This window comes from Alligator mississippiensis, chromosome 10 (genome assembly GCF_030867095.1).
Source record: "Alligator mississippiensis isolate rAllMis1 chromosome 10, rAllMis1, whole genome shotgun sequence".
Taxonomy (NCBI): Eukaryota; Metazoa; Chordata; order Crocodylia; family Alligatoridae; genus Alligator; species Alligator mississippiensis.
Genome location: NC_081833.1, coordinates 5419661 through 5432359, shown reverse-complemented (window position 1 = coordinate 5432359; position 12699 = coordinate 5419661). Strand labels below are relative to the sequence as shown.

At 52.4% G+C, this 12699-nt stretch overlaps 1 protein-coding gene across 1 annotated transcript in view; it reads right to left on the bottom strand.

Moving 5' to 3' along the window:
- The window catches only part of HIP1R (huntingtin interacting protein 1 related), a 43696-nt gene extending 34000 nt beyond the window's left edge, over positions 1–9696 (bottom strand). The window contains exon 1 of the mRNA XM_014598514.3: positions 9522–9696. Coding sequence (XP_014454000.1) covers positions 9522–9614 — 93 coding nt within the window. The 5' untranslated portion in view covers positions 9615–9696. The remainder of the gene's footprint in view (positions 1–9521) is intronic.
- Positions 9697–12699: the final 3003 nt, after the last annotated feature.

Below are 12699 nucleotides of genomic sequence, written 5' to 3'. Positions count from 1 at the left end.
GATTTAGGGCCCAATCTTTCCATGCGCCGAGTCCTCTTTCACCACATTGAAATCCAACAGGATTGGAGTGTACCGAGGCCGTGGAGGGTGGTTTCTACTACAAGACTGGCCCCTGAAGCTACTGCCCTAATATCAGGGTTTGTGGATGATGGAATATCAAATATGTCACCAGGTCACATGGATTAGATGCACCTACTGCGCTGGGAACGGAGCGGCGATGATGCCTCACCCATAAAGCAAAAAGCAGGCAAGAGGCAGGGTACCTAGCAATGCAACAAGCCCACAAAGCCTCTGCAAGGCGGCGATCAGTATTTGTGGAATCAATCTAACGGATATTAAAGCTACGTTCATCCTTCCTAGATCTCTGCTAGCGTGAGCCATGGACATCTACCTGGACGGGGCTCGCTGGAGTCAGACCCACCCCTCTCCTTTCTTTCCCTAATTAAATCATTATAACCAAGTGCTTTACGAGAGACTTTTGTGCGCGCGGTGCAATATGGGCCCTGTCAACGGCAGGATCCCCTGAGAACGTGCCTGCCCCCTCGAAACCCCAACACGTGGAAGGCAGACAATCAGGTGCTCCCTGTCCCTCCCTTGCCCCTGCAAAAGCATGCCTTTCTGCCAGCCTGCTGCCAGCCACCCTGCCTATCAATGAGTTAATCCCATCTCCCGGAGAGATTACGGGATCAGCCTCAAAACCCCACCCGGCAGCCCTTGGAGGACTGGAGACAGGGTTATACAAGAGCTACATCCTCTGCGTCTTCGCCAGTGGTTTTCGTGTGGCTGCACACCACGCACTTGGGAGTCACGCTGCCTTCCCCTTCACCTCCGTGCCCACGGTGCTGAATCACACACCCGATGAAATCCGGTCTTGGGGCTCATTGCACAAACTCGCCCGCAGGAGAAGCAGGCCTCTGTCAGGAGAAAGACAGCGAGACCGTGCATGCCCAGAGAGCAGGACCAGGCCCCTCACCTTCCTGTTGGCAGAGGAATTGCATTTTGCTTCCCTGAGGGCTGGGAGCTCGCTACCCAGTTCTCATCCTTTGCCTCTGGCAGGAAGACGGGAGCTCCGTGTCCCGAACGGTCTTTCAGAAGACCGCGGCACGGCTGGGCTCCTTTCCCCCCTCCTTGCGCACAAGACAGAGGTAATTTCCAAGCCGAGGCTCCATGGGCCAGCTCCGCAGAAACAAAACCGTCTTGCTTAACAGCCAGTTGTTACTGAGAGACTCGGAGGTCTGACCCTTTCCGAACACAGACATTTTGAGGATGCGTTGCGTGGGCAGATCCATTCCGCCGAAGGCACTGGAGGGGTCTATCAGCTGGCGATGCTGGGATGAAACTGTTGCATACTCCCAGAGGAATGAGCCAGGTGCTGAAACACGCAGATCATCTTTAATAGACACCAGGACCGGCTCCCGCAGCCGTGTTCCAGGAATAAAATCCCCTCTTTAGCCACCCTGCCAAGGCTACATCTCTCTCACTGCATCGACATAGCCACCGAACAAAGAAATCACTGTGGGTCACAGTACAGCTCTATATAGGCTCAGGGTTGCAGCTACAGCTACGATGCTAGCTGAGAGAGGGCTATTCGGTCCCTTCTGTCCTATGACTTTAGGGACATGCTGCTGCCTGGGGCTGATGCATAAACTCACTCTCTACACCTCCTAGCTACTGCATCGTAAGGACCTACACCCCAAAAGCAGCTTGAGGACCCCTGATGCCCACCCTGGGATCTGCAGCTGGAGGGCTGGGGTCAGGCCCCCCACCCAGGGCCACGAATGTCCCTTCTCCCCCAGGAACTCGCGCCTTCCCTTACACGCTTGCCTCGAGCCGGCTGCCTTCTCCTTGGCCGAGTGCCACAGCGGCTCCACCGTCTCTCGAGGAGGTCGCCTCGGCCCGGCGCGTGCGAGAAGGCCTGTACGTCACTGCGAGGCAGCGAGACAGAGGCTCATTCATGCACTATTGACAAACAGTCACCCGGCCTCCGAAAACGAAGGCAGGCGGAGGTGCTGCGTGACTCCAGATCCGAGGGCGGTCTAGCTGGGTTCCGGGCTGGCTGCCGTCCCTGTGGCCGCGGGGGTAACCTGAGCTCAGGATGTAGCACCGCTCCTCCGCCTGCCTGGGAAAGGTGGAGAGGGGGCAGCCAGGGCCCTCAGAGCCCGGCTGGGGAAGGTTCATCTATGCCTGGCCATGTGCCCAAGTTTCTGATCCACACGAATCACTTGGGTTCAAACCTCCACCGAAATGCCACACAAATCCCCCCTGGGGCGTTTCTGCAGAAGAATGTGTTTGGGAAATTTCCAAGCATGGCCAAGCCCAAAGGAAGGCTAGCCGGAGAGGCCTCCTCGAGCCAGACCTGGCAGGGTGCTGCAGCCAAGTTACCAGCCTGTGCTTCGCCTCGTGCTCGTCATGGACCAGATCAGCCAGATTACTGCATTCGCCAGTCAGCTGGGGCATCTCTCTGATTCATCAGGTTCCCTTCTGCGGAAATACGGGTGGGAGAGCAGGCAGATCCGGTGGCTGGCATTTCGATGAATGAGTCTGCATTCTCCCTCTGATGAGACATCACTAGAGACCTCGCGTTTCCCTGTGCCTCGCTGCCCTATTTTTGGCATCTCTGCAGTGTCAGCCATGGGTCTGACTTGAAACAGCATCGCAGGGCAGGTCCGATGTGCTGACCCCCGGGGGTTTCTGCAGAACTGGGGCTTGCTTTGTTCACATTTGTAATGTGAGAGATCACTTTGCCGCGACGTGGTACTGCCTTTCCAAATCTGCGCAGAGGGAGCAGCCCTGACATCTCATCCCTCTCACCCCAGCTTTGGTGCTCATATCCCTCCCTGAACTTTCTACGCTGCTCCACGGGGTCCTTTCACAGCATCTGATGAAGCAAACTCGAGTTCACAAAAGCTCATGCTCTCTCTATATCTTAGTCTATAAGGTGCGCATCTATACTGCCTCCTATCCATCTTGGGTGTTCAACCCTGTGCCCAGTGCAGACCCATTAACCCGGGAACGTGGTTTGCTCCTCCACCGCTGCTTGTTTCTACCAGTAACATCCGGCTGTGCCGGGATTCTGCTCATCACACCTTTCCCTCCAAGCAAGCAGACCCAGGCTGACAGGATGAGCTGTGTAGACAACATCGCGCAGTGTGTTTGTGGCCCAAATAGCAGATTACATCAACAACTGCACTTAGATGATGGTGGGACTGCCTTTGGCTTCCTAAACCACTGACTTAGACACCCTCTCTTTTCTGTGCCTACCACTACTCTTGCAGTGCAAAACCACAGCAGAGCAGACAGCAAAATTAGAAGCTGATTCTTAGAAGGGCTGGGAGGAGCCCAGGGCTGCAGATACAACAACCTGACACCTGAAAGCAGGTCTTGAGGTTAGGCCCAGGATGGGGTGTCAGGGCCCCCTCCCCAACTCTGAAACATGTCCCGTGTATCTCTCGGCAAAAAATAGTTGTAGCTCAACTCCTCCAGCTGTGAAATGGGGATCATAACCACCAGCCTCCCAGCCAGGTTTCATCCCTTACCCTTTATCGAGTGCTTTGAGAGGCTTAGGTAAGAGGTGCCATACTAGGTCAGTGTTCGACTGGGCTGAAACCTCATATTTGCATAATCAATCAAATGGATATTAATGCTATGTTCATCCTTCCTAGATTTCCTCTAGCTGAGCCATGGATATCTTCCTGGATTCCTGCTTCCCCTACTAAGTGGTTCACTGGAGTCAGAGCCACCCCTCCCCTTTCTTTCCCTAATCAAGGCTGTGGTTGTACTGCAAATGGGGTCCACGTGTCCAGCAACTTTCCCCAATGGGCCAAGTCTATTACTCAGACCCAACAACCTACCCAACACAATGAGTACAGCTCACGACTATGGAGTGCAAATGAGAAAGGCCAGGTGCTCACCTCCCCTTTCTTTCATTCCAGGCGTCTAATTACCACCCAACGCTTCCACCCACATCCTGTCACCTGTTCTGCCCAGGGCAGGCACCACAGGCTCTGGAACAAGCCAGCCTGAGACACTGAAGTGCTATAGCCTTACACGGTGGAGGTGGACGTCCAGTCCCTGCAAGGCCATCCTCACGGTTTATTGTTGGTAGCCTAATATTGCTCTGTAAACCTTTCGCTGTAACTGGCACTGCATTTGCCAAATCGGCCCTGCCTCCAATGACCTCTTAAAAGCAAGCAAATTAAGGGATGTGATAAGCGACACCCGGGGAAACACACCCTGTATTCTGGAAATCTGCTTAGTTCATAGGACTTTCTAATTTAGCTGAGATGCTCATCCCCGACAGTGAAAGGAGTGCAAAAGTCAGTGGCAATACAAATATATTTCTGTCCCAGCTACACTTTAAAGCAGGAAACTAGGAGTCAGGATTCCTGGGTTTTATGCTCTTGGATGGTCCTGTATTACTGACATCTCCAGTGTGGGTGTGTGAAGACATGCCCTCTGGGTACATCTGGCCCAATGCATTGCTTTTCTTTTGGGGATGGGGACTGGAACCCCACAAACCTTCGGGTCAAAGGAACTCCTGCCCGAAATATTTCAAATTCAAATAGCCTCCCTGTGCCCTGCAAGCACTAACAGCCCAAACATCACATTGCTGAGCTAAGTGCACAAAACCCTGAAATGATGATCTTGGGTACAAGGAGCAAACAGCATGAAAAAATACTTCTATAAGTAGTATGAACTCCAAGAGGAGGAAGCTGGAGTTCCCAGCACCTGCTGGACTGGGCTGCACTATCCCATCTCACAGCTAGTGTTGGCTTTTAAAGTGCGTGTTCCTGCAAAGGGAGAAGACACCACAGGGGAATAGATATTATCCCGAAGGAAGTGACTCCGGATGAGCAACAGAGGCAGTCAGGAGAGGGACAGGCACCGCTCGGCTTTGTGCAAGGAAGAAATTTCATTATGAAACGGAAGGTGTGCTCAGGCCCCGGCGCCTGCATCCAAACAAGCTTCATTTCCATCAGGATGGCGTCATCTCCCTGTTGGCACCTGCTCCCAGCCGGTCTGGGCGGAGGATGCGTACAGCCAGTGACGGGAGAGGCCCCGTACCAGGAGGCGAGGAATGTATAATTTCCATTCCCAAATAATCTCAAAAGCCGGGAGGGGCCAATTGCTACAAGTTCCTGGAACCGATCACTCGGTTTCAGTCTCTCGATTGCAACGTCGGAATATTTGAGGGACACGCTCTTCAGCAAAAACCACCGGCTCTGCCTCCGGCCAATGCTTGCAAGAACACTGTCAAACCCGTGGCACAGCGAGGGGCACCGCCTGCTCCACGTGACACGCTGGAGCTCCACCTGACATAAAGTCAATAATTAGTCATTACTTACGGCAGCTGCTGAGATTAATGCTCTGAAGTTTTAGGATGCTGCCAACTTCTGATTCATGGAGCTCAGTCATTCATCCATAGGACGGTGAAGGGGCCTGGGCTGGTCAGGTCGTGGTACGAAGAAAGGAGGTCAGTTTTGTACAAGCGGTACCGGTATTAGCTAGAGACGTCTGGGATTTCCGAGCACAAATTTAACTGAGACACTTTCCTGCAGCTACCCTACTTACACCATCGTTTGCAGCAGCAATACATTTAAAGGGACCCCTGCACCTTCCAGACAGAACTAAGGTTTGATTTAACCATATGGGGCATCACTATCCATGCCCTTTGCAAGAGGATTACTATAGTGAAAACAATTTCTCAAGATACCTGTGTGTAGACACTAAATTAGGTTTATTTGCCAGAAAGTTATTTGGAAATCTGGTCCTACACAGACCAGTGGGCACACAAACAAAACTTCAATCCATCTGAAATCTAGCCAGTGTGGGATGAGTAATTTAGCTTTGGGCAGCAACCCGTCACGTCAGCTAATTACTGGGTTATGATTCTATTTTTCTGTTTCTCCCTCCCTTGCGTCTGGGTGTGAAACCCACACAAAGACTACAGGGGAAACCAAGGGAGTGACCCGATCCAACGGGACATCAGATGCACAAAATAGTAATAAAAAAATCATCAGGGGAATTTTCTCTCTCTGGTCTTACACTTACAGGGCAGAATTGCACCTTATAGGCGAAGTCTCCCCTGCCTTTCTGCCTGACTTCAGACTAACACAGCTAACTACTCTACCTCTTTCTGCTCCTAGGGTTGCAGCCGTTGTGGCAGACAGTCCTAACATTAAAGTTGGTCTGTTGCAGGGGAGAAAGATTTAGCAAGCAGTAAGCAGGCTAGGAAGCAACGCGGGGCATGGTGCCCACGATCTTTTAGACTGCTGGCTCTTTGGGGCGGGGGACGGACCTCTGCGTATGCCCGGCACAAAACACAGCCAGCACTGGAGCGCTGACTATTCCTAGCGATGGATGAGATTTTGGCCCCAGTGCCAGACCGAGGGTGCAGTGTTACTGTGATCGCATGACACCCCCCTGGACGGCTGGGAGCCAATACCCGGTGTGCACATCTAGGTCAGGCATACGGCAGTGTCTTGGGGTGACTGCACGTGCCTTACTGCACCCTCCGGCCCCAACAGCATCCCGATCCAGAGCAGAAGGGAGACTAGGAGGAAAGTAGCACCAGGGCTTTTGGTAGCTTTGCACGTCCATGGCACGTTGTTGCATGCCTTGCCTTCTCCAGGGCGTGGGGAACAGGCTACCTTGAGCAGGAATCCTGAAGACACAGCAGCCTATAGTCTGAAGCAGCAGGTCAGCTTAAAAGCAAACTGGGATCCATCGAGGCAAGGCCACGAGGCTGCGTGCATTATTCGCGGAGAAACCAACTAGCTACTTCCTTGTCTGAGAAGGATTTGATTGCTCTACAGATCTTTCTGCAGAGCTGCCCAGGGAGGGGAAGGAAGCAGGTTTGCACACCGCAGGGCAGACCGGCCTGTTTGCAGCACATGAGAAGCAGTAGAAATGACAGCCCTGTCCATGACTAGCTGCTGCAGGAGCGCTCAGTCCTCACCTCCCGCCCTGCCTCTCTGTGGCCTCCCCCTCCCATTCACAGTGCTTTGGGCCATCCTGCCTGCCACCTGAGATCAAATGACTGCTGCAGTTATTTTCTTAAATGAAAAGGAGGCAGAAATGCTCCCAGACTTGCCCCATATCCCCCAGGTGCAAAGCATTGGGAAGCCAGGCATCCCCACCTATTTTTGCTCCTGCTCTTCCCTCTCTCAGTCACTTGGCACAAGGAGGGCGCCTAACTCCCTTGCACTTTCACAATGACCAGAGTGGCTCCATTTAACATCCTGGACCTTTCCCTCCCAGAGGGCACCCTCGATAGGCTCAAGAGTGGAACAAACCAGGGTTTGTGTGCTTAGTCTACAGAAACGAGCGGCTTATGGTACGGCAGGATGGGACAGCCTCCTTTTTAAGTAGGGTGATCGTGGCAGGGCAGGACCAAAGTCACTGGAAGGGCAGCTCGCAGCACACTCACCTGAGCTGCTTTGTGGGGAGACAGACTACTGGTTCAGCAATCTTTACTGCTGCTGCTCCCTTAACCTTCAGAGGCCCAGCTGTGTGCCAAAGGATCAGGTGTCCCTTGTCAGGCCGGTGCCATAAAACTTTCTATTCGGTAATTTGCTCACATCTGGAGCTTTTGCCCAGGAGATAACACCACTGGAAAATATCCTCCGCGGGGCTGACTCTGTTCTCTTGGGCGATCCTTTCAAATGATATAGCCACCGGCATCAGTGACAAGTGAGCCAAGAGCCCCAACTTAACATGGGGAGGAGCTGCGTTCGTGCGCAGGGGAAAAGACACTCCTCTCCTGGAACCTGAGTTACGGGGGAACGGTTTGGTTTTGCAACAAGGGCGGAGGGCTGGAGGGAAGCTACGCGGCTCAGCTCGAGCCACCGTTTCACGTGACTGTTGCTTAAACTTAAATCGACGTCACATTTGTACACGCGATTATTCCGCTCGAGCCAAAGCCAAACAAGCAAGCAAACATGGCTGCCCCATCACCGAGACATCCCGGAAAGACGCAAAATCCAGGGTCACAAAGCGAGCGACGGGCAGGGGCAGAGTCCTCTCTAATCAGCACCGCAACCGGCACAACCAGGTTTGCTTATTGGGAACCGCTCTGTCAACATGAAGGGAAAGGGGATTCTCCCCCAAGCCCAAGCAGCACCACGAGCCCCGATTCAGGAACGCACATGGGCACTTTGCTTTTGTGCATCATCCGCAGAGCTATTTACGCACGTCCAGGAGGAGTAATTATGCTTTTCTACACCAGTATGTGCACTAGCAAGGCCTTAACGATATGGATGCTTTTGTCCACATTTTGTAACTGCCCTTATGCTTAGCGTTGAAATATTTTTCAAAAGCCTTGTATTCTACCTTATGGATTGTAACCGGACTGATCTCTTAATTATCTGAGATGTGGACAAACGTTGGATTTTGACTGGCGCACGGATAGCCGACATGACTTACGAAGGCAGCACGCAGGCAGCCAAGTTAGAAATGACAGCCTCTTGTTCAGCGATAGAAGGGAAAACTCTCAGCAAACTTAGGTTGCGTAAAACTATTTGATCCCATTGGTGTCCTTTTTAGGCTGCAGCCGGCCTTTCTTGACCACTGCGCAGTTCACAGCTCTCCATCTTCGGCAGAACTGCAGCGAACGTGGCTACCAGCACGGATCTCCCCCCCAGCAAATCCAACAGACTTGCCGTGAACAAGTGCTCTCTCTGTACTTGGTTAAAGGCATGACACGACCAGCTGTCCCACCCATAACACGACCGGCCCACACATCGGGCCTGTTAAAGCTCTTCTCCAAAATGACCCAAAAACATGAGTCCCGACAGGCTGCTTCTCCACCGAACGTAAGCTGAGAAACACAACTGCAAATCCACAGGCGTTTCTACCCCTGAGTTTTAAGCTGTCAAGGGCGTACAAGAGAGGTGGGCAAATAGTTCATCTGCAGCCAAGGGGAAGGCCCAGGTAGATTTGCACCTTACAGACTAACCAAAGTAGACAGATGCTTTGGTTAGTCAACGAGTCTACAGACGTGCCCGGCCTCCTCAGTGCTGGCTGTGCCCAGGAGGACACGGGGGCCGAGCCACCTCCTCGGGCAGCAGGAGACCCACCGCGAGTGCCCGGGATCGCTCTACTCTGGTAGACGACAGCGTCTCAAGCCCGCACTGTTGGTCTAATAAAAGAGATCACATGGACCCAAAGAACCTCGCCTGCCTGTGTCCTCAGCCCAACACGGCGACAACCAATGCCCCCCACACCTGTTTCTACTCCTCTCCCTCAAGTCGGGTTAGTCTACAAGGTACAAATGCACCCTTTCCTGACCGGAGACTAACTCTACCTCGCGCAGAAGAAAACCGCGCCGCGCCTGGTCAGGTGCCAACGGACCCCGGGCTAGCCAGCGGCCAGCCAACCTGCCCTCGGTGCCCGGGGGCCAGCCGCCTCCCAGGGGAGCAGGACACCCGCTCGAGAGGCGCCGGGGCGCGGGGCTGGAAGGGACCTCGTGGCCCGGGGGGCCGAGCCCACGTGCGGGAGGCCGAGGAGCGCGGGGGCCTTGCCTGGTTGCGGTCGAACTGCTCGCGCTCCGCCTCCAGGCTGTGTCCGACGCGGCGGCTCAGCACCCGCGCCGGCACGCTCTTGATGCTGTTCATGGCGGCGGCTCGGCTCCGTCCCGCTCCGCTCCGCTCCCGCCGCGGCTCCTGCGGCCGAGCCCGGCAGCGCACAGCGCCCCCCGCTCCGCTCCGCTCCGCCCCGCCCCGCCCGCGCCCGGCTCCGCCCGCCCTTCCCCTCCCTCCTCCGGGAGGAGCCAGGGCAGCGCTGCCTCGGGCTCGCGGGGACAAGGCTCCCGCCCGCGCCCGCCTGTGCTGGGAAGGGCACAAAACCTCCACGCTCGCCCGTGAAAGGCACTGTCTGCACAAGGCAACGGGGACTCGCAGCAGAGAGGAGATCTGCTAGTAGACAAGGATTTTTGCAAAAATCTTGCAGTTACATTTTTGCCATTAAAGACCCTTTTTTTTCTTGCAAAAATCTTACAATTCAATTTTTGCAATTAAAGGGTTTTTTTTTTGGCAAAAATCTTGCAATTCAATTTTTGCAATGAAAGCCTTTTTTTTGCAAAACTCTTGTTGGTCTAACAAAAGATCTCATCTCTACTACGAGTCCCAATTACCTTTTCCTCTAGACCAATATGGCTTCAACCTGGATACCGGACATATGAAGGATACTGAATTTTAGCCGATTTAGAAAAAATGAAAATCTTCATATTTTCCCCAAGCAGGAAGCAACTCTGACCACCTGAAACCGGAGATCCTGCTCCTGCCTGTTTCAAGGTAATTTGCATCATGACATCCTCACAGGAGGTGAGAGGCTTCATACCAGCTATGAGCAGACTGCCCCGAGGAGTCCTATGAAATATGAATTTTCATTTCAACCCAGGAGAACGTTTACAATCCTTTCTCCAATGCCTGATGAAGGGTGTTTGTGCCCGAAAGCTTGCAATTGAAGACATCTTTTTGTTTTGCAAAAATCTAGCTGGTCTAATAAAAGATCATCTCTACTTGGAGTCCCGATTGCCTTCTGTTCTAGACCAACATGGCTACAACCCAGACATCTGACTGTCTGTATAAGAACCCCCCTCCAACCCCATTCAGCCACTGCAGCCTGTAGGGACAGGGCGTTTACCAAGGAAAAAGCCCGAGCAAGAGCACAGGAGGTGCTGAGCGGTGCAGCAGAGAACAGGTGCCCAGCACCTCCAGCATGGGCAGTCTAGGATTGGGAAAGGAGCTGCAGATGCATCACCTCAGAGGGTGCAGCACCTGTTTCTCTCTGGGGGAAAAATAAACTAGAAGGTTAATTCGTATGCCAGCGGCCTAGGGCCGGATGACTGAGTTTCACATGGAAGCAAAAAGCCAAATAAAACTTCCTTGGAATGAGTTCTCCCGGGCTGTGAAATTGGAGCTGTGTTGCCAGGAGCAGCAAACAGACAGCAGCACGGCAGAAGAAAAGCTCTCTTAATGGGGGCACATCAAGACCACTGAAAGAAGGGAGGGTAGTTCATACCAGCGGAATGAAGAGTTTAGAAGGAAGCAGGTCGATTTTCACAAGCCATGAATTCAGCTGATGCCCTCACAGCTGCCTGAGCAGAAATGCTGCTGCTACTGCCAGGCAGGTGGTTTTCAGCTTCGGAGCAGGAGTCGAGGGGGATGCAGTTGCACCCCTTGGCTCTATGTGCTATGGCAGGGTGAATGGTGAGCCTAGGTGAAATAATGAAGTGACCCACATGGTTTAAAAAAATTACCACCATGGAGGTTTTCCATTTTCAGGTTCTTGTCCTAAACCCGTTACCTTTGGATCTGAGCTCTTGAGTGGGGTATTTTTAAACGAGGGAGTCATGCTGTCCTCTGGGGACAGTAGGTAAATTCCTGAGGACTACCCACTCTCCACCACAGGTTTTTTTGTCTGAAAATTCACCAAGATGACAGTTGTAGAGTTCACCGACTGTTCCTCTCTGGGGGAATCACAGAGGGGAATGATAGATCTTCGCCTGTGTCCAGCTCAGAGCAGACATGAGGCAGGGCTCTTACTGCAGAGTGAATTGTGAGCACAGGCAAGGACAAACCAGTCAGCACCAGTTCAGGTTGCTCTGTTAAAAGGCAGGGTGTGCTGCAGACGTGAGAGCTGCTTTGCTTGACCTCCCCAATTGTGATCGCAAATCCTTCCATTTCTTTTGTGGGGAAACTGGCCTGAGTTTCCCCACAAAAGCAGTTCTGCGACATGTGGAAAAGTACCGCAGACCTTGGTAGCACTCAGCTTGGGCAGAGATTTTGTCCTTCAACTGAATTTGTTGAGTCTTTTTTTTTTGCTAAAAAAAAAAAAGGTTGAATATTGCCAGTCAGTTGGAGGTAATTTAGATTTCTTATGGTGTGCTTTTATAAAGAGGTATCTAGCCACCAATATCTCTGGGTGCTGCATACACATCTACAAAGAGCCGTGCTAAACACAGTTCACACTCGATTGCAACCGACATCCAATGCAAACAGGAATCACATAACAACAGCGCAAGCAGTTCCACACATGCTTGACGTGTGCCCAACGCAGCTTACCATTTCTGCGCTCACAACCAGCAGAGCAGACGCGAGCACAGGGATTTCCCTCCTGACTCGTTTATTTTGCCTATTAGCAGCTCTTCACAGTTTCCATGACAGACACTGATTTTTTTCATGACTGCTTTGCAAGTGAACTACAAGAGAAAAACTTGTTAGACCCAGCTGATACGCTGTTACCATCTACGCACAGAAGTCAGAGAAGAAAAACTTTCTGAATTGCACTTATCCTACTGGTCTTCCTGAGACAGGATTAATTAGCAATACTACACGTGCACTGCGTATGTTTGAGCTGTTCCGATCACTTCTACCATCCTGTAGTCACGTGTTGTCAGACATCTGAGCACTGCTATCGGTTACATAGCAGCTTTCTTTAGGAGCTGAGAGACTTGACCCCAAGGATGTCAGTAGCAGGACTCCAGTTAAGGACAAAGATGATGCGCGAGACGATTAATTTGTCTGTCTTCACTGTATAACTGGTAATTCCGCCGAGGGTGTATCAGCTTCTCTATTGGATGGCCTTCCTATAAAAGAAGCACACTTTTTGATTATCAACTTTGTTTCTCTATACCGTCTACATTAATGGAAAGTGTACACACTACTAAAAAGAGAGATGAACCTCTCTGCTACCTGC